This window comes from Poromitra crassiceps (assembly GCF_964638095.1).
Source record: "Poromitra crassiceps genome assembly, chromosome: 7".
Classification (NCBI taxonomy): domain Eukaryota; kingdom Metazoa; phylum Chordata; class Actinopteri; order Beryciformes; family Melamphaidae; genus Poromitra; species Poromitra crassiceps.
In genome coordinates, this window is record NC_139628.1 from 39,356,085 (window position 1) to 39,377,640 (window position 21,556).

Consider the following 21,556-nt stretch of genomic DNA (forward strand, 5'->3'; position numbering starts at 1 on the left):
CGGTCTTAAAGGGATACGCACACAAATGCTGCATCAGGTATCAATGGGTTAAGACAGAGAGATAAGAGGAGTGAAAATCAGAAAAACAAGGGGAACAAACAGAAAAAGGGCAAAAGGAGGGGAATGTTGGGGGGAGGGAAGGGGTACAAGTATACAAGCCCAAACTTCAAAGCATTAATGGTGATGAAAAAAATAACTTCACAATCAGCGCAGATGACAAAGCGCTGGGTTAGCAGAGCTTACCGTAGCTAAGGGACCCAGCGTACCGCTGGGTTGGCAGAGCTTACCGTAGCTAAGAGACCCAGCGTACCGCTGGGTTAGCAGAGCTTACCGTAGCTAAGAGACCCAGCGTACTATCAAAAGCTACACTTATCTCAAATGACCACATCTCGTCGCCGTGTAGCGTAGTCCTTTCGAGATCAATGATTCAAAGCACACCAAGAATTTTCACGTGACAAAAAAAGAGACATGGTAGCCTCAAAGTTGATTCAATTTAGGTGCACTTGTTAGGGGAAGTGTACTAGTAAGGACGCTACGTAGGGGAACGAGGGGGTCATTTGAGACACATGAACAAGTAATAAAGCAGTAATGACAATGAACACTACATAGTAGTAGAGGCTGTTTGGCATTATGGTTAATGCTTATGGATAGGCACATGAAGCATATGGCTGGTTTAAGCATGAGTGTGTGTGTGAGCTGGACACAGCATCAGAAGCTCACCCAGCCCAGATCAAAGAAAAACGCTTCACCGTCGACTAGAATGGACAGCTAAATTTGGTGCGTGTGTGTGTGTGTGTGTGTGTGTGTGTGTTCGCTCGCATGTGTGTATCGCCTTCAACAGATCGAAAGACCACATCAAGCAGATCTAATATGGACAGAAAGACAGAGAGCCGGAAGGATGAATTAGAATTCAGAAAGAGAAAACAGGAGAAAAAGGAGAGAAGATCACGCTAAACACGTTCCAAGGAACGAAGAGCAGAGATGAGGAGTAGAGCTTGACACTCATGGCTGAGCCTAACAGGACCTGACTGTTTGGGTAAGATTGGAAATCAGAAATAGTAAAAAAAAGAAAATATAAAAAAATATAATAATAAATAATAATAAATAAAAAGAAGGTATTAGCAATTTATTATTAGAATTATTACCTATTATTTAATTACCACCCCTCCTCCCCTTTTTTGTACTTTTACTGGGTTTGCACCATTGACTGTATATATAGTTTGCGCCCACTAAAACCTCTACCCTGCTGCTACCCCTGGTTTGCGTCCAGGTTAAATGTCAGGTTTGGTTCACCTGTGAGTTGGGGAAGTCAAGTTTCACGATGAAGGGAAGGATAGAATATTATGAAAGAAAAAGAGAAGAAAGGGTGAACGTATGAGGCTGCTGTGAGGATGTCAGCACGTCCCAACCTGTAACCAATTTGTCTACTATTTGTGTGCATGTGTGCGGGTGCGGTTTGCGGGGGCGCGTGGCCATCAAATCCCGCCATTCCTCTGACTGGCATGCGTCCACCGGCTGGCTCATCATGGGTAATCTGTGATCTACTGGAGGTCTGGCCTAAATCCCCGGGAGAGGCTGCTTTCCTTGCCCAGGAGGGCCCACCCCGCCCTGGGGGACGGCTGCGGCCCACCCTGGGCCAGCTGGCAGAGCGCTGGGGCGCACCAGCCAAGGCCCCGGGATTCACTCACTCAGACACTTGTGAGACTGGTTCATTCACAAACTAAGGTGTGTGTGTGTGTGTGTGTGTGTGTGTGTGTGTGTGTGTTACAGAGATACTAGCACCGACTCACAATGACCACTTCCGCTGCCAATTGCAGACAAACAGGTAAGAGAGAGAGAGAGAGAGAGAGAGAGTGTGTGTGTGTGTGTGTGTGTGGGTGGGGGTGGGTGTGTATGAGTGTGTGTGGGAGTGCTTCTCCTTGACATTCTGAATACACAATCACAGCTCCTTTTGTGTGTGTGTGTGTGTGTGTGTCTGTCTGTGTGTGTGTGTGTGCATGCGTGTACCTGTCCTTGCCGTTCTGGATGCCCTGGCCCAGCGTGGCTCTCTCGGTCAGAGGAGAGTTCCTACTGCGACCTGTACCTGTGGACAGGATGCTATTCTGAAGGGAGAGAGGGAGAAGAAGAGTTCACAAGTTGGGTTTGCATATCCTGGAAAGTTGAAAGGAAACAGTGTAGCACACAGTGTGTATTTGTGCATCTATGTGGATCTGTATCAAAGTGTGTGTGTGTGTGTGATTAGAGTATGTATCAGTGCATGTGAATCAATGTGCAAAAGTGTGCACCTGTATTTGTGTTGGTGACCTAGGAAGCGCATTATATCGATGCACTCCATTTTCTTATCTCTAGATAAGCGTGCCATCTAAACGCAAAATATAACGTTAAGTGGTGACGCGTGCGTCGGGTCTCACGGTGGAGGGCGTGGCGCTCTTCTTGCGGTCGGAGGAGACCAGCGGGCTGGCCGGCACCTTGGTGGTGGAGCTGCCTGACGAACCCTTCCTCCCAGAATCCTCCGCTGCAGTCCGGTTGTCTGCCTGACCCCCCCTCTTGGAGTAGGAGGAGCCTGGATAGGGGTGGGTGGGAGAGAGAGAGAGAGAGAGAGAGAGAGAGAGCACAGGGAAAATATGGACAGAGCAAAGAATAGAGGATGAAAGGGAGAGAGAAAAGGTCAGAAGGAGCATGACAGATGAGAGAGAAGGAAAGAGAGGAAAAGAATGAAAGAGCATCAGACATGCCATTGTTTAATGGCCAAGGCCATTTGCCTTCTCCACGCTCCTGTCTCTTCCATCATCCGCTGCTCCGTCTCTCATTTGTCTTCTTTCCTTTCATCACTCTATTCTAATACAAATGTGTCTGCACCTCACTTGTGACTTTCCTCTGTTCAATCCCCTCTGCCCTCATCTTCCCTCCCCTCCACGTCCCTCCACCCCGCCTTCAATCCAACATACATTGACGTTCCAAATCCTCCCTTCTTTCTCCCTCCTGTGCACAGAGTGAATATACTTTCCACAAATTGTGGAAAAATAGCAGCAGAATCAACGTATACGTCCGCTCAAAAAATGCAATTGTAAAAAAAACTCGGCAACCGTAATTAAGACTTCAAGGTGACATTTAACCATGTTTACACAACCTTTAAAATCAAGGCCTATCGCAGCATATAGAAACAGATTTCAATTAGACGATTCAATTTAAAACAGGTGCCCTTGTTTCCATCATTCTGCTTCCCGACAGATGGACACCTCAGTCTGATCCCCGCCTCCTTCACCTGCTCCACCCTTCCTTATCACAATCCGCCCCTCACTCCCTCCTTCCCTCCCCTGTCTGCCCCTCCCTCTGGCCTCCCCTCACTCCCTCCTTCCCTCCCCTGTCTGCCCCTCCCTCTGGCCTCCCCTCACTCCCTCCTTCCCTCCCCTCTCTGCCCCTCGTTCTCTCCTCCCCACACTCCCTCCTCCCCTCCCCTCCGTTCCAACACACACCAATCTCACCCTGGTCGGTGGCTCTGCGAGGCTTCTGGTTGGACGACACACTGCGCTGTACCTTGGAGAGGCAAGACAGAGACGCGAGTCAGTGTGTGCTTACGTGCGTCTCAAGAGCGTCTACACACACATTCAGATGTAGACAAACCAAGTCCAGCTTACCAGCTCTTGTGCTAGAGGGGTAACGCAGATACAGGGGTCCGTGTGTGTGTGTGTGTGTCTGAAGTGTGTGTGTGTAAAAGTTCTGTGCCTTAGAGAGACAGGTCAGAGACTGTTTGTGTGTGTTAAGAGCCATCGTTTATCTATGGCTTTGGTTCAACTAGGAGTACTGAGATCTATTAGCCTATTCCACATCCCACCCGAATCAGCCATTTTGTGTCTAAAAGGCAGGAAGTAAAACAAAGAAGCAGATGCTGTCCCTCCGCTGCAGGGACAGCTGGTCCCACTCCCAGCACTCTTAATTAGTGTGTTGCGTGCGCCCGTGTTACTTCCTGCATTTTAGACACAAAGTGGCTGATTTGGGTGGGGTGTGAAATAGGTGTGTGCGTATCTTACAACTAGGAAAGACCTGAGTGGGATAGGAAAGACGCACAGCGACTTCTCTATTTGAAAATGGGTTGCTCAATTCTGGGGAAACAAAAAAACAAAACAGCCAGCCTCCTCATTAGTGACACCTAGATGTCGGCTCCATCAAAGCAGCCTCCCGGACTAGTTTTTGGTAAAAGAATGTGGTTAGGACCAGGTCCAAGTACTCCACCTCCTGTCAGAGCACAAGGCTGGCGGCATGAAATCCCTTTTGAAATCCTTTTGAGGTTTGAGGGAGAGAGCTAGGAACGAAGAAAGAGAGAGGGAGAGGGGGGGGCAGTGTATGTGTGAGGGAGAGTCTGTGTTCTCGCTGTACCTTGTGAGGCGGGGAGGGGGCGTTTATGTTGCTTACATCACTTCCTGGGCGGGGCTTGATCGAACCTTCATCCAGCTGAGAAAGAAAAAAAACGGCAACGATACATCTGAATGTGTGTGTGTGATTGTGTGTAAGGAGGAGATACAGCCTCTGTGTGGGGGTAAAGCGGAGTGCAGATAGTGTGTGTGTGTGTGTGTGTTTGAGACCGTGTACCTCAGAGTTCCTAAAGTCCAGCAGCAGGTACGTGGCCATCACATCGTTGTACTTCTGGTTCACGAGAGAGTCCTGGATCTCCTCCTGAGAGAAGCCCATCTGAAGCATGATGTCTGCATGCACACACAAAAACAAATCTATAATAAGAATAGAGAACATCTTAAGTCATTAAGACAAAACACCCATAAACAAAAAGTTGTCCTTGTGTGAGTGAATGTCTGTGTGTATAAGTGAAATAACAACATCTGTTGTGTGTGCGTGTGTGTGTGTGTGTGTGTGTGTGTGTGTGTGTGTGTGTGTGTGTGTGTGTGTGTGTGTGTGTGTGCTTAGGAGGGAGGGAAATAAACACAAGCGAGCAGGACAATTCATCATCCTTGGATACTGCCCAGTAGGTAGTAGTTTGTCAACACCAGCACCCGCTTGGCAGGTGTAGCTGAAGTCTGCGGAAGATCTATTATGCTCTAACAGCCATTTAGACTGGTAAAAATTAATATTGACTAAGGAAATGTTTTTGGGTCGCCCTTGCAAAATTCTTATGCTGGGGGTCTGCCTTTACAAGACGTAGGTAGGTAGGTACCGGTACATAGTCACAACAATTATACTTATGTATGTAACTAAGGCAAATAAGGCAGGGAGAAATGTGGTATGTGTGCATGAATCTGCATATGTGTGTGTGTGTGTGTGTGTGTGTGTGTGTGTGTGTATGTGTGTGTGTGTAAATGCTTACCTGTCCTCTTAGGGTCCTTATAGTCTGGCTGGGGTTCGATGTAGGGTTTGAGTTCCTCCTCCTCATGACCCACATTCATCCACCTGTCCCTCATTATCTGCTGCTGGGATAAAGCCGAGGAGAGGGGAGGGGAGGGGAGGAGAGGAGAGGAGAGGAGAGGAGAGGAGAGGAGAGGAGAGGAGAGGAGAGGAGAGGAGAGGAGAGGAGAGGAGAGGAGAGGGGAGGAGAGGAGAGGAGAGGAGAGGAGAGGAAGAGGGAATGCAATGCAAGAAACAAGAACAAAGTTAACAAAACAGTTGAAAAGGATGCAGGTTTTAGCTGCAGTTGAAAAACAACAGTTGAAACATTGTGACTACAATGTCTGGATTTACACATGACTAGAATAGTGTAAGTAAGATCTGAATACTTTTTGCAAACCCTAAGGCAGATGCAAATGAACCAAAGACTGTAAAGTTTGAGGTTTTTCTGCACAGCATTCTCACAGTGCTGCCATGTCATGTTGCAACTCAAGCAGAGGATCAAACAGAAATTCTGTTTATCTATGTGAAATATAAAATGTTAACTTCTAATGCAACTCTGCAAAGTAAAGCGAGCGGTGAGCATGACGATAGAGCTATATATTCATAATATAGCTGATAGTTGTTTTGCTATCCATGCAAGCAATAACTTTCTGTCCAAACTAGTTAGCATCTGACTACTTCTGGTGCAACCAAATTTAGTAACTCCTAAGGGCCTGTGTCCACCTAGCGTCTTTTTCCGACGTTAAACGCTGGGAGTGCGCTGGGGAGCGCTGATCCCAGCGCACAATATACAAGGAAGCAACGTTAGTTCAGTGCGGTAGGAGCTTGATAGCTGACAGCTAGCAAGCTAACAACACAGGTAGGCTACGCTATTAAAAGCAGTAAGCACAACACTCACCAGAAATATTAAGTGTCTAGCCAATCTGCTCCCACAATTGAGCCTTTCTGTCTCTGTTGCGATAGTTTCTCCATATGATTAGTTGCCAGAAAAGGAGCGCCCGACACCAGCGTCTTTCTGAAAAGTTAAATTATTCTCAGCTGGGAGCGCTGGGAGCCGGCGCACAAAAACGGCGGAGCGCTCTGAAAATAGACGCTGGGTGCAGCGCACTTTCTCTAGACGTCCGTGTGCGCTCGCATACGCTCTCCCCCCCATTGGAAACAACTGAAAAAAGACGCTGGACCTGAGGAAAAGACGCTAGGTGGACACAGGCCCATAGTCCCCAATTAACAAGTATTTACTATGCCTCTAGTAAGGACTTTACACCTCGGCAACAAACTCACACATAGCTGGTGCAACCAAGTCTGGCATATACTACTGTGTGCTACATTCTCCATTATGTTAGTGAATACAGTGCTAATCGTACAGTCACTGGTGTAACTATTGGGACAATGAACTACAGTTGACCAATTTTTAAGAGGTGCAACCGCTTCTATATGTGACATGATGTGAGTCCATCCGTTTGTAGCCGAGATTTCAGCAGTTCAGCTCAGCGAGATTTTGCGCAGCGCACCGAGAGGTGAGCACGAGATTTAGCCTAGGCCCCTCCCCCTCGCCTCTACTGTACAAAGAAGCAGAGTAGAGACCGCAGCTCTGTGAAACACGCACGCACACACACACACACACACGCAGTGTCAGAGAGAGGGTGAGAAGTACAGGGTTCGACCGGCGCAAATCTGCACCGCTTACTTCAACAACTGGGTGTGAGTTTTAGGGTGACAAGCCCGTTTTTTTTAGAACTATTTGACGTCAAAGCAAAGCCTTGTGAGAACGCGTACCTCCAGGCTGCCTCTCTTGGAGGGGTTCAGGATGAGGAACTTCTTGAGCAGGTTCTCGCAGTCTGTGGACATGTAGAAGGGGATCCTGTATTTACCCCGCAGCACACGCTCTCTCAGCTCCTGGAATCAGACAAGCGTGCAGAAGGTCAACACCAGACTCCAGATATCCACCTCCAAACAACACAGATGTACACCCCACACACACACACACACAGTCACATCGCTCAAGGATTGGTAATAATGGCTGTCAATCAAAGGTGGGTGGAGCTTATGTTCATAGACGATATCGGGGGCTTCCGCGTCAAGAGTTTTGCCCTTCCGCTCTGACTTGAATCCACAGTAAAGATGGCGACGGTCGGTGGTGACAGGCGAGCCACTAGTTTGTTACATTGCACCTGTTTGTAGACAGACGTCTTTTGTTCTTGTGTTAAGTCCACATCCTTTATGTTTAAACTGAGCGAGGGAACGTTTACCGAGACGGAGCGTGATAATGCGCAAACTCGTGGCGGCCCAGTTGCAGCACAGCATTTCAAGCTGCTATACCAGGGTTGTGCTGCACTATCTATAGCCTAGTTTTGCATAATTTTCCATAGCTCTTAATGTACCATATATGTGCACCATAATATACAATAATCTGATAAGAGACACCTAATAATTACAAATGGGTTACTGTCTCAACCTACTGTGCATGATACGTTTTCAACCTAGCCTCTTTATTGAGTGTGTGTCTGGACCTGTAGTGCGACGCGAGTGAGCACTGACTGGGTGATAGGTGCTGTCGCCTGTGAATAATGGATAATGGTCATTGTAGTTCACTAACCCACTTTCAGCCAGGTTTGAATGTCCGCTTAGCGGATCACAACATCCGAAAGGCATTAAAAACAATTACCGTAAATTCCGGACTATAAGCCGCACCTTTTTTCCCGTTTTTTGGCCCCTGCGGCTTATATAACGGTGCGGCTTATCTATGGATTTTTTCCAAAAAAAAAAAAAAAAAAAAAAAAAAAAACTCTCTTTTTTAGCACTCTTTCTAACTATAAATCCACTTCTGTTTTAATTTCCTCTCGCCCTCTTTTCACCACACTGTATGACACTGTGTGCACTGTAAATAACAACACAGGTGGTGTTGTGTTATGTTGTTTTGTTGAAATGTTAATAAATGGGAGCTTCCTCAAACAGCCATCTCTTTCCCGACAATCCCCTCTGTGCATGAACCCTTACATATGGTAATTAAACATTAAAACACAATAAAAAAAAAAAAAATACCATAAAACACCCGCGGCTTATAGTCCGGTGCGGCTTATATAAGAAAAAAATAGTCAACTTTGCAGGTGCAGCTTATACACCGGTGCGTCTTATAGTCCGGAATTTACGGTATTTACGTGTGCGGGTCGGCCAAAGATAATCACTGCATGGGACGCATGCACGGCGTCGGGCGAAGCACGGCCCTTAGGTGTGGTATAATGAGCATATACCATGGCCTGTGAGCTATTGCATAAATATCACACACACACACACACACAACAGGTTGTCGAGTGAATGCAGTTATTTTTCCATCAATAGCCATGCTATCAGGAAGTGTGTGTGTTTTCTGGGTGCAGAATCCAGCATGAAGAATATGACTACAACCTAGGGCTGCTCGATAAATCGATTTTGAAATGTAATCAAATTAATTAGTTAGGACGATGTTAAAAAAATGAAAATCGTAAAATCGATTTTTTTTAACTAGGGTAATTACGTTGTCTCTGTCGTGTACGCGTGCTGTAGCGTACATGACACTACTTGTCTTTTCTCCCCGCTGTAAAGTCTCTCTGGGAGGCTGTGACTACTGCTGGCTACTAAAGACAGCAGCACTGAACTTATTTCAACCCCTCCAAAAAGCAGTGTGTGAGCACTGAGCAGCGTGTTGCACTGCGGGGCGGGCTGTGCAAGATAACGATTACCACAACACACGCGCGCGCGCGCACGCATGCACGCATGCACGAACAATGACGTTATCACTGGACGCTGAAATGTTGCCTTTAGTTCACGTGAGGCCACCGAGTAACGTTAGGACTCACCTCCCAAAGCGCAAATCCACCAGTGTCAAGTGACTGCAGGTTAGCAAGCAACAGCCAGGAAGTTAGGCATAGCAAGTTAAGCTAAAACAGGAAGTTGGGTTGTTCTGCCTTCAGAGTAAAAGCTTAATTTGTCACTTATGAAAAAAAGAGGGAAAAAGAGCTCTGCAAGGCAACAAATGTTTAGAGAAGTATAATAGTATAAAAAAATCGAAATCAAAAGTCGAGTTTTGAGAGAAGAAATCGTCAATTTAATTTTTAGGCAAAATCGAACAGCCCTACTACAACCCAGAGCATGTGAGCGGAGCGGAGCGGGGGGATTTTGAGCGGGGAGCGGGGACCAGAGCAGTACCAGAGCGAAAGTTGGAGCGGCACCGATCACCCGCTCAGTACCGCTCAGTCCCGCTCCATTTTCGATCACAACATGTTCGAAACAGAATGCATCGGTGCGTGGCTAATTGAGCCACATGTGAAATCTCCCAGCATGCATTGAGGCTAATACATTTCGAGTGGTAGATAGAAATAATGTTTATGTTAGCACAACATGCAATTGTAGAACATTTCAATATTGGACAAAATAAAACATAGAAATCAAAACACAACCCTATGTGAAACATATATGTAATCCAGGTGCTATATATATCCCTCGCAGATTTAACGTGATTTGGATGAGTGACAGCCTCTACTGTGCTGCACTGTGATGTCGCTCCAATAAGACTTGGCTTACTTCATGTGCACGCCCACTATTTTCTTGCCAGCTGCTGCGAGACGAGAAGGAAGAGAAACGAACATGCAGATGCAAATTAAAACACCCTGGCCTTTTTATCTCTTTTATTCTTTTGAGCGGAGCGGTGAGTGCGAGCGGGTGAAATCTGTATCGAGCGGGGAGCGGTCTGGAGCGGAGCGGTCTTGAGCGGCCGTGAGCACTGGAGCGGGTCGAAAGGACCGCTCTGGGAGCGACGAGCGGTAATTATCACCGCTCCGCTCACATGCTCTGCTACAACCCCCCAGAATCCAGACATCCACGTAAACAAGACAGACACACTGCTAGCTCTTTCTGACCTTGAGGTTCTGTCCGTCGAAGGGCAGCGAGCCGCTGACCAGTGTGTAGAGGATGACCCCCAGGCTCCAGACGTCCACCTCGGGCCCGTCGTACTTCTTGCCCTGGAAGAGCTCGGGGGCGGCGTAGGGCGGGGAGCCGCAGAACGTGTCCAGCTTGTTCCCTAGGGTAAACTCGTTACTGAAGCCAAAGTCGGCTATCTTGATGTTCATGTCTGCGTCCAGCAGCAGGTTCTCCGCCTGGAGACGGACAGAGAGAGCAGCAGGGAGGGAGAGAGAGGGATGAAAGGAAAGGAGAAAATATGTGTAAAGATTTAGAGAGGAGTGGAAGGAGATGGATGGAAAGAGGGAGAGAAGTGATGTATATTATGTAGATGAAACAGTATTGTATGACTGACCCACAGAGTCTGGTTACTTTTTCCTGAATACTGCAATTGCCATATAAATGCAAAATACACAATGAGAAAATGAAAGGCATGTTAGGACTTTCTCTGTGTGATATTTAGGGAGATTCTCTTGCCCCCCCCCCTCCCCCCTCCATAGGGAGGTCAGAGGTTGGGCTCAGCTACAGAGCAGCAGCCCTGGAGTTGGTAGGGATTCGTTGTCTTACTCAAGGACAACTCAAGGTGGCTGATGCAACAGAGGGCTCACACACCTCTTCCTAACGGAGAGCAGACTCTGGCGGATGGAGTGCGGAAAATTGCCCAGATACAACGAGCGCTGTGTCCACTACTGTGGGAGGCAGCGTGACCCATCGCGTCCAAAGACGCCCCGAGGCCGGAGGCGGAGCTGTGCACGAACCTTCGCGAAAAACAGAGCCAGGGGCGATTTTTCAAACAAAAACGGCACGTCGCTCAGCCTGTTCACCGCGACGCGCAGAGCAGGTTAGGACATCTTCATTTGGAAAAACTGAAACGACGACCGCTCGCATCGCGTCCAGTTAGGAATCGGTGTTAAACCCGGGTTCTCTAACTGAAGTACAGACTTTAACCACTGGGACACCCTGCTGTCTTTAAGGCTGTGTGAAAAAGATTTCTGACATGTAACTTCATTTGTAGGACAGGGATTCATCTCTGACTCGTCTTTTCTTTTTTTTGGGGGGGTGGGGGGGGGGGGGGGGGGGGTTAAGAGTAGGGACTTTCAATGTTATGTCTCGGGCCATGCAGGTAGCAGACTTGGGGGCAAAGAGGGCGACCACAGTTCATTCCCGTGTGGGCATGTTCGTGTGCGTGCGGGTGCGTATCCTTATTCCTCAACTAAGCCAGTGAGCAGGGAGGCTGGGGTTGCCTAGCAACAGGTGCGCTCTCCTTTTCACTTGCTCCGAATTGCACAGCCTGCTATGTGTGTGTGTGTGTGCGAGTGTTAAGTAGAACACTATGACATCATCTCCTGGCTCTGACCCAAGAAACAAATGCACACCGGCATGCGTGACAACACTCAAAACGCACACATGAAACGCCAAGATAGGCCTACCATCAAGGCAGATGTTTCTAGCTAAAACAATAGGATCCACTAGGATATATGGAAAAGACAAACAGCTCACTGATTTAAATATTTCTAGTATAGGCTATAAGCTGTACACATAGTATAGTTATATATAAATTATATATCTATTCTATTATACAAGTTTCATATTGAAACTTGAACCGTATTACAGTTTATGTACATTATTGCAGCGATTCTTCAGCTTTTTCAGCCCAGGACCCAAACTAGATTTAGTGTCACTGCTAAGCCAGGGCTCGTCAGAACACACTCCTGCAGCTTATGACCTACTGCTGGCACGCCTGTGACGGATTTCAAATCACAACGCACAGATTAAAGAGGGATTATAATACCTGTAATGTGCAGGACGCTACACATCACAATAATGAGCATTGTCCATCCTGCAGAAACCTCCTATTTTCCAACTCTGCCTTTTTGACATGGTCTCCAGAGTGTAGAGAATGTTTAATGAGCGTATGAGCCGGGTCCTGAGCTAAATCATTGAAGACACATTTTGAAATGTCACAAATGCACAGGCGGACTCAACGGGGGATAATCAACCTGTTGACCTCTTGGAGGCGAGCTTTCTGTATGCTTATTGTAACAGTAATCATGATAATGTCCTGTATGCTTATTGTAACAGTAATCATGATAATGTCCTGTATGCTTATTGTAACAGTAATCATGATAATGTCCTGTCTACCGGTCAGCCTGCTGGCACAATAAGAGGATTTATAACTCGGCAGAATGCTGTGAAACAAACTTACCCGGAAGCATTAGATCGGTGTGTGTGTGTATGTGTGTGTGTGTGTGTGTGTGTGTGTGTGTTATGTTAATATTTAGGTGCCAATTAATCCGAAATCAAATAAGAGAGAGAAAATCAAATGAGAGACAGATGGAGAGACTGGAACATGAGGGACCACAATAGGACAAAGTCACACAGATATACATGCAGAAAGGTGGGGTGTGTGTGTGTGTGTGTGTGTGTGTGTGTGTGCGTGTGTGTGTTTAAGCCCCAGCCCCAGAAGAGGAGCCTTAAATCTTGGTGATTAACCTCTGGGTCATCTATTCAGCCTCATGGGGGCGGGACTTCATCTTGGAAGTGTCAAATCATACGAAGATTAATGTGGAGAGAGAGAGAGAGAACAAACAAAACAAAAACAAGCAGGAGAACGGCATGAATGGTGTGTGTGTGTGTGTGCGTGTGTGTGCGTGTGTGTGTGTGTGTGTGTGTGCGCACGTGAGAAGCTAGGTCAAAGTCAAGCGTTGATGCTCAGTGTAACTCAACAGTGTGTGTGTGTGTGTGTGTGTGTGTGTCCTCACCTTGAGGTCTCTGTGTACTATACACTTCTGATGGCAATACTGCACCGCTGACACGATCTGGAGGGAGAGACAGAGAGAGAGAGAGAGAGGGAAGACGGGGGGGGGGGGGGGGGGGCGTGCAAGTAGAAAAACAATGACTGAAAGGAACTCGGAGCTTTTCATTAGGATTTCATCAGGAAGCAATCGTGAGCACGCCCACACACAACTCCACTCGGCCACCTAGACGCCATACGCTCACCAACGCACCCGGACAATACACTCTTTTGATCTCTGGCAAACATGGCCGCAAAGACACATGAACCCAGAAAACGCATCATATTCTCTCATAGACATTACCTGTCTGAATTTGGCACGGGCCTCCTTCTCCTTCATCCTGCCGTGGGCCACCAAGTAATCAAAGACCTCACCTGGGCAACGAGAGGACGAAGAGGAGAGGAGCATTAGTGTTGGCACCTGATGCTGGTCTTTTGAAGCGGTGCAGCCACGTCTATAAGTGACGCGTGTATCCGTCCGTCCGTTAGTGCACGGGATGTGGGTTTGTACCCTGCAACCTAAGCCCCTCACCCCCAGCTCCACATCACCATGGAACCTAAGGGATTCGATTTCCCCATAGATGTTTCTTCAAATCCTTACAATTTTTTTTTTACTTGGACAAACCATGCAATTCAGCTATATACAAAAATAAGTTTTTTCCCCTTTCTTTTGAAATGTTCTATGGTAAGAGTTCCCACACTTTTTCATCTTGGGACCCAAAAGACACATTTTGTGTCTCCCTGGGACCCAAACTCATACTCGTAAAAAAACATACGGTAATGAGTTGCCATGACGACGAGTTGGCGACCCACCCCCCCACGGGTCCGCGACCCAAATTGGGTCCCGACTCATCGTTTTGGGAAACACTGTTCTATGGTCTCTCGTGATTCTGAATATAGCTGAAACGGCATCTAGTGTACTGAAACTGCACCACTTACTTCACAAATTGGGTGTGATGATTTTTAAATTCCAAGTAGTGGGACAGCGAGCTAAAGTTGTTCTATTGAGACAGGTTTTCAAATGACCAACAAAGTATTGAGACAGAGAGAGAGCTGTCCCCCAAGCTGGTCTTGTTTTGCTGGTGTCATTATTTCACAGAAGCCAATTAATATCCATGGTCAGAAGTTGACCGACAGTCGCAGAATCCATACTGCATTGTTAATCAGCTGACAGCTGACACCTTCTGGCTGCATCTGCATCAGGCTATTTATCAAGCGCTTCAGAGTCACAGAAATAGATGATGGGGCGATGCAATCATGCAACTCATTCACAGTGTCAATGGTTTAGCTTAGTCCCACCGTCACCAACAAAAGTTAGTGGCCAGTAGAGTGCCAAAGTCACACCGTCTTCCAGGTTTGGACCGAAGGAATTTCATTCCCCATTCATTTTTCTAGAGGCATTTCATAAAATCCGTATAAAGAGAGTTTTACTTGGTCAAACCAAGCCCTTCAGCTGAACATTTCACTCGGACCAAAATGTATTTATTTATCTCACATTTTTTTAATATTTTTGGTCAGAGTGAAATGTTATATGGTCTCTCCTGATTATAGCTGAATTGCTTGGTTTGACAAAGTACAACTATTTATTTGTACTGTATAAGTTTTTACCAAACGTCTATGGAAAAATGAATGGGGAATGAAATCCCTTAGGTCCCATGCCGAACCCGGAAGAGGGCGTGACTTTGGCACTATTATCAAAATACATAAATAAAACCAGAGAGATGTAAAATTCTATACAAGAAGAGTGTCGCCAGAGGGGGCGGGGGACATTTTTTGGTGGCGGGGGGAACCATTCGTCTGCGACACACAAACACACACAGACACACAGAGTCGAGCCTCAAGGGGAATGATTTCACAGCGACACGCACTTACCTCCACTAGCGTACTCCATTACCAGGTACAAAGTCTTCTCTGTCTCTATCACCTCAAACAGCTTGACTGGAGGTGGAGAGAGAAAAGGAAAGGGAGGGGATTGCATGGGAAGGGGGTGGGGGAAGCGTGAGGGAGAGGGGGGAGTCAAAGGAGAGAGAGAGAGAGAGAGAGAGGGTAGAGAGAGATAGCGAGAAGAGAGATGGCGATAGAGAGAGGGAGAGATACAGAAGCATTATAATCATTCAACCCGAGTGGCTGACCTTGAAACACCATGTACATTGTGATTTGAAAAGGCCTGGCGCTCTGGGTGGCCTCGCGTCAGGCTGGAGCTGATGGTCAATGAATGCTGATGGAGAGGAGACCTGTGCTCCACAGTGACTCACCTATGTTGGGGTGATTCAACAGCTTCATGATCCTCACCTCCCGGAAGAGCTGCGAGGGGGAAGGCACGGGGAGAGCAGTGTCAGATATACTCTGTGTTGTTGCATGTGCACGCGCTTTGTAAGTGTGTGTGTGTGTGTGTGTTTGTGTGTATTAGGGCTTTTCCATTGGCACTTTAGGCCGTGCCGAGTTGAGTATCGCCAATTTAATTGACCGGTTTAAACGCGCCGAGCTAGGGCTGGGCCATTTTAATTTTAGAACCACTGAGTGACTTCATCTTGCCCATGTCGATTAATTAAATGAGTTCGTGTTCATTTGGTTAATACTTTCCTCAATGCGTGCGTTCCTGAATTGTGCCGCTTAAAAGAATACGACGACGTGTTCGGCCACGCGCTGTCCGCGTTCAGGCATTCCCTCAAAGCGAAGCTGTCAGCATGGAGGATGAGACATGAGCGAAAAGACCAGCAAACAGTACGGCACAGTACAGACCGTGTCAGAGGACTATGAGGGCAGGCAGTGTTTAAAAAGCACAAAGAATCAACGATCATTCATTAATCATAATCGAGGTAAAAGTTTGAAAGAACTGTGATATTGATTCGAAGTCATATCGCCCAGCCCTACGCTGAGGTGCACCCGAGATGGACCTTCTCCGAAGTCGAGCTACGGCGTCTCGTAAAGCGCGGCCCGTGACCACTCCCCCTTCTGCCTTTTCCCCCCATCAACAAGCGCGTGGTGCGAGCGGTTTGCCAGACTCGATTCATGTCTGTGCAGGAGACCAGAGAAAGACATTTTAAAAGCCCCCTGTGTGTTGAGCTCTCAGTACTTTTGCAGCTTCCATCCAATATATAATTTATATACCTGAATCTCTGCGGTTTGAAGTTTAGTTTCTCTCCTGTGTTGCCGTTTGTACTTTCAAGATATCGGCTTTATTTGACCGTTTCCCGTATCGGAGTCGTGTCATGTTAATGAAAACATTTCCTGCATTCCACTGACAAACTAACCTAACTTTTTTATTGTGAAGAACTTGTAGGAAATTGAATTGTAGTAGCAGTACCCACAGCCATCATGGTATACAGCCCACTGCTTTTCGACAAGCATCAGTTAAAGACACACCTTCAAGCAGGTAGCCCTGTTGTCATGGAAACAAAACTGCTGCGCCGACTCCAGCCCAGCCGGGCCAGCACATGTGTATGGAAAAGCCCTGTCTGTCTGTGTGTGTGTGTGTGATGTGTGTGTGCGTGTGAGTGTGTGTGTGTGTGTGTGCATGTGTGCGTGTGCTTGTGCCTGAGTCCATTCATGGTTACATCACCTTCATGTGGTGGCATTGCCTGTGCAAATGGTTTTGCATTTGCATGTACATTCTCTATCTTGTGTGTGTGTGTGTGTGTGTGTGTGTGTGTGTGTGTGTGTGTGTGTGTGTGTGTGTGTGTGTGTGTGTGTGCGCTTGCGTGCGTGCACACCCGTCTGATTGCATCATATTGACTGTATATGTTGGGGGCACGGTGTGTATATACTTTGCATTTTGTTGTGCACACTCTATATAAGGGTGTTGGCGTGCGTGTTCACATTATTGCATTTACGCTGTGGCACTATGTGAATGTGTCTCTATGTGAATGTCTACGTTGTTGCACTTTCTCATCGTGCGCTCTGTGTGCGCACAAGTGTGTATTCCGTCTTATGTCTGTCGATGCACGAGTGTTCAGTGTGTGTGTGTGTGTGCGTGCGCGCGCATGTAAGTGGACAGACCCCACCCTGCCACGATGAAAGGAAGTAATTGCAGCTTGTTTCCTGTAATTAAAACTCTCTCTGAAAACTAGACCACTTCAGAGAGAGAGAGAGAGAGAGAGGGAGGAGAGAGAGAGAGAGAGAGAGAGAGAGGGAGGAGAGAGAGAGAGAGAGAGAGAGAGGGAGGAGAGAGAGAGAAGTGGGGGAGGAAGAGTGTCTTGAAAATTACTTCTGAGAAAAGGGATATAAGGGATTGAGGTTTGAATACTCTGTGTGTGTGTGTGTGTGTGTGTGTGTGTGTGTGTGTGTGTGTGTGTGTGTGTGTGTGTGTGTGTGTGTGTGTGTGTGAGAGAGAGAGAGAGAGAGAGAGAGGAGAAAGACCCACCTTCTGCAAACTGGAGGAGTTGAGCTGTGTCTTATCAATGATCTTTACAGCCACCTGGGAGGGAAATAACCACATATTGATTTATTATACATTTATTCATTCATGTATTTGCAAAGTGAGAAGTGAGCACACCTCTGGCTAATATGACACATCACTGAGTGATCACACACACACACATACATGGGCACAGAAAGACTAAAGAAGACAAAAGCAGAAGCTGAATCTCACAGAAATGTATTCCAATGACACAGAGAAACCTTTTGGAAATTGCTAATTGTTCACCCAAGTGTTAGTAATCATGTAATCATGTAATCTTACACATCAAAAACTACATTTACAAAGAAGTAATTTCATCATTCCACCCAATACGTTATTTGTGCCATGCCTCAAAGCAGTTCCTGTCTGCAATGACACAAGAGGGCCAGTGGCAAAAAAAGGCTATAACTATCTACTCTCTATATCCTCTTTGATTTTCCCAATGAGCACATGGGCAATACGTTTGAGCAGAGCTGCCACCCACGTGGGGGAGCCTGTGATTGGTCGATAAACTCTGGTTACCCATCTGGTAGGTGATATTCTTTCCCCATGATGGCGAAGGCATGATCCGCCTCTCTCTGCCTCTGATTGGCTGACTGCACTCGGCTCCTCTCGCCTGCTTATTTTTGATAAAGAGACCTATTCCTATTTAATGGCATTCATAATTTGGAGGGGGGAAAACAATCGATCATATTATTGAATACAGACAGAGGGCCTGTAGATCAAGCGTAGATGATGCATTTCTAAGAGAAAAGATGAAAGACAGAGCAAACATGCATGCGTTCTGAAGCCGCTTACTGAAACTCTGACTTCTTTCCTGCCATCTCATTTTTCATGTTCATTCTGGATGATTTAACACCGGCTGTAAGGTCATGTAACTGTTTCTCTCTTCATAGAAAGCAGCTGCTCAGGCTGGGGTCAACTTTTGAACGAGATCGCCATGTTATTCACAGGTGCGTACGGCTGCAGAGAGAACACGGCAAACAACACAACCACTTCCGTTTCTAGCCTTCAAAATAAAAGCACACAGTGCAAAATAAACTTAAATCACCCATCGCCTTAACTACGAGGAACCTCCATAAAATAGCTTACACGCCAAAAAGACTGGTTGTAATGTCACCATTACATATGGAGTGAAACTAGTCTAAAAGCATTACTCAAAAGTAATATTAAGTTTAACGTTACGTTAATTTTGAAAGCCCGCTGCGGAAGACATACTTTTATATTCTGGCTGAAGACATACTTTTACATTCTGGCTGACTTGACGGTGCTCGTTGAGGAAACAGGAGAGGAGCAGAGGAGAGCAGAGCAGTGCTGTAACATTAAGCATGCTGATTCATCTCTCAGTGTACAGTAGGGTGCAGCTTCTAGAGATTATATTTATAACGTCGAGTGCTGTAATGTTAAGCACAGCTTTCCCCCTCACTCGTGCTGATTAACAGAGCTGTCAGAAACATCTCTTAAGTGTACAGTAGGGTGCAGCTTCTACATATTATTTTTATAACGTCTTATGAGTTATGATAGTACATTAGTTCACATCCCCTTAAATATCTCTGTAGAAAAGCCAATTGGAGATCACTCCCTTCAATCGTCAATAAACGATTTGATCGCAAATGGCAGCAGCCCTAATGTCCACGTGTACACGGTTGTATGCCGACATGCTGATGACTACATTTACGTCACAGGGACCATGGGGCACCATGGCGGACTCGCGGATCCGCAAAGTATAACTAGGGCTTCACACAGTCACACTGGCTGCCTCACAATATGCACTCATGGCTGTATCCGACTTGGGACAACTTTTCAGACCCTCCTGGAGACAATCTTTCTCAAAAGACACGAACGTAACGTTAGCGACAAATCCGGAGACTTGTTCTGGCAATGGGATTAACATTACCAGCAAGCAGCAGTAAGAAGGCAATGACGATAGCATCGATGCTAAGTTTAAGTTAGCATCGACTTTTAGCTGTGGTAGAAAAGCACATTTCCAGAGATGGCCCGCAGTGACAACAGAATACACACGTCACACGCAGGCTTTGCTAAGGGTCTTACCTACACCGACTACCGCGGCAAGCCTATATATAGGGGTTAGTTATTTGTTTGACAAATGGAACTATTTAAAGTGGAGTACGTTAGATACTTTTTTTGTCATCCAGGTAATGGGATCCTTTGACAATAGCCTATTGACAATATAAGAATATGCCAACCCACCTACCACCACAAATAGATTTGAATTCTGTGGGAAACACTGAACACACAATCACAGCAGGCAAGAGTTACGTAATAGAGTAGAACACCCCCCCCCACACACACACACACAGCTGAAGCATGGCTTATATACCCATATCATAATGAGGTCTATAGTTCATAATCCAAGTGGACACCAGCGAGGGAGGCAAAGACAGAGATAAAAGGGGGCGAGAGAAAGCGAAAGAAAACAGAATAAACAGAAGAATGGAGAAACAGAGACAGAGAGAGAGACAGAGAGACAGAGTCAGGACAAAACGAGAAAGAGACATGGACACAGTGGGAGAAAGGATACAGAGAGAATAATTGATTCAGACAGATAGAGACAGAGGGAAGGACAGACAAAATAAAAAATAGAGGTCTGCCCATTTTTGTCTTTCGCCCATTTTTGTCTTTCAAACTCAACCATTGTTCTATCTATCTTTCTATCTCTCTCTTTCACTCCTCTTTCTGGTTGTGCTGGTCTGTCTGACTCCATGCCCTCTGACTCTCCCTTGTTTTCTTGTGTGTGTGTGTGTGTGTGTGTGTGTGTGTGTGTGTGTGTGCCAGCGAGTCACGTGGAGTGTTATCAGCGTGTCAGGCACAGAGCTGTCACACATTGACAGAGCCCGCCCACCTGTCTCTCTCTCTCTCTCTCTCCCTCATGCTCTCTCACACACACACACACACACACACACACACACACGCACACACACACACACACGCACACACACACACACACACACACACACACACACACACACACACACACACACACACACACACACACACACACACACACACACACACACACACAAGAGTTGACTGGGCCTCAGACAGAAACAGAGACTTAAAGAGACAGAGTTATTTCCCATCTGGAATTCACAGGAACCCGGAGACATTTGGGGTTCTCTATTCAAGCTGACAACGGTGATGTCATCTCCTGTTGCAGACCGCATGGTCTCCACCGGCTGGACCTGCTGAGTGTATCGGCAGCATGAAGCCCCTCCGTCCCAGACAACCAGGGTGGCAGATTAACTCCAGCCTTCAGCCAAACACCAGCGCCTGATACTAGACTTTGTCTGAACTCTGACTTTCTAGCACTTTGGCCGGTCTAGGGGTGGGCGACATGGCAAAACGATCCAGGCATGAGCATGATCTTATCGCAATCCTTTTTCAGGTCGCTTTTTCAAGACTAGATTTGCAAGTTACTGAACACCACAACCACACGGATTTCCCTATTTAAAAATATATATATACTGTATAACCCTACAAGGTAACAAAACCTAAACGAAAAAAGAATAACAGACCATTCAGGCCAAAGTGCCTTTTCAAACAGATTTTTAATCAAGTGTGCAATTCTGTTGTATTCAATACAAAGACTATTTCTCTGCCTTATTTTAGTGTTTACTCTCAAACGACTTTAATCTGTTCACCTTTTCCCCTTCACCCCCCCCCCCCCCGTGCCTACACCTGCTCTCTTAACTGCACAGACACACAGGCTTGCTCCACCGCGCCTCTTTCTGCTCTGTTGACTTTCTTTTCGTCAGCAGCAGTGTGTTTTATAAAGTCGCCCAAAAACACAAGTCGCGTTTTTTCCCCCCCGAACAGTGGGTGAGCCACGTCACGTGCGGAGGAGACTTGTTGTTGATGACGTAGCTAGCCTGTCAAAACGGTCAAAACCAACGTCCTACCAAATGACATCCGCACCAGGCAGGTGCACTTAGGCCTACAAACTTTTACAAAACAACAGCCTAAGTAGGCCTACATCAAACAGGAGGGGTGGCACAACAATCAGTTCAGTTACAGGAGGGATGTCATAGCAGAGAGAACACCTCCCTGTGTGTTTCTCTGCAGAGCAGGGG

At 46.7% G+C, this 21,556-nt stretch overlaps 1 protein-coding gene across 6 annotated transcripts in view; it reads right to left on the minus strand.

The window, feature by feature from the left end:
- The window catches only part of mark2b (MAP/microtubule affinity-regulating kinase 2b), a 71,391-nt gene that overhangs the window by 23,188 nt on the left and 26,647 nt on the right, over positions 1-21,556 (minus strand). For 5 of the 6 annotated variants that reach the window (XM_083640537.1, XM_083640536.1, XM_083640533.1 and 2 more), the window contains exons 3-15: positions 17,430-17,483; positions 15,322-15,370; positions 14,939-15,004; positions 13,371-13,441; positions 13,035-13,091; positions 10,233-10,469; positions 7,114-7,233; positions 5,318-5,417; positions 4,591-4,703; positions 4,378-4,452; positions 3,486-3,537; positions 2,412-2,563; positions 2,008-2,102 (exon numbers count right to left, since the gene is read on the minus strand). In XM_083640537.1, coding sequence (XP_083496663.1) covers positions 2,008-2,102; positions 2,412-2,563; positions 3,486-3,537; positions 4,378-4,452; positions 4,591-4,703; positions 5,318-5,417; positions 7,114-7,233; positions 10,233-10,469; positions 13,035-13,091; positions 13,371-13,441; positions 14,939-15,004; positions 15,322-15,370; positions 17,430-17,483 — 1,241 coding nt within the window. The remainder of the gene's footprint in view (positions 1-2,007; positions 2,103-2,411; positions 2,564-3,485; positions 3,538-4,377; positions 4,453-4,590; positions 4,704-5,317; positions 5,418-7,113; positions 7,234-10,232; positions 10,470-13,034; positions 13,092-13,370; positions 13,442-14,938; positions 15,005-15,321; positions 15,371-17,429; positions 17,484-21,556) is intronic. The other variant, XM_083640535.1, reaches the window with a different exon arrangement.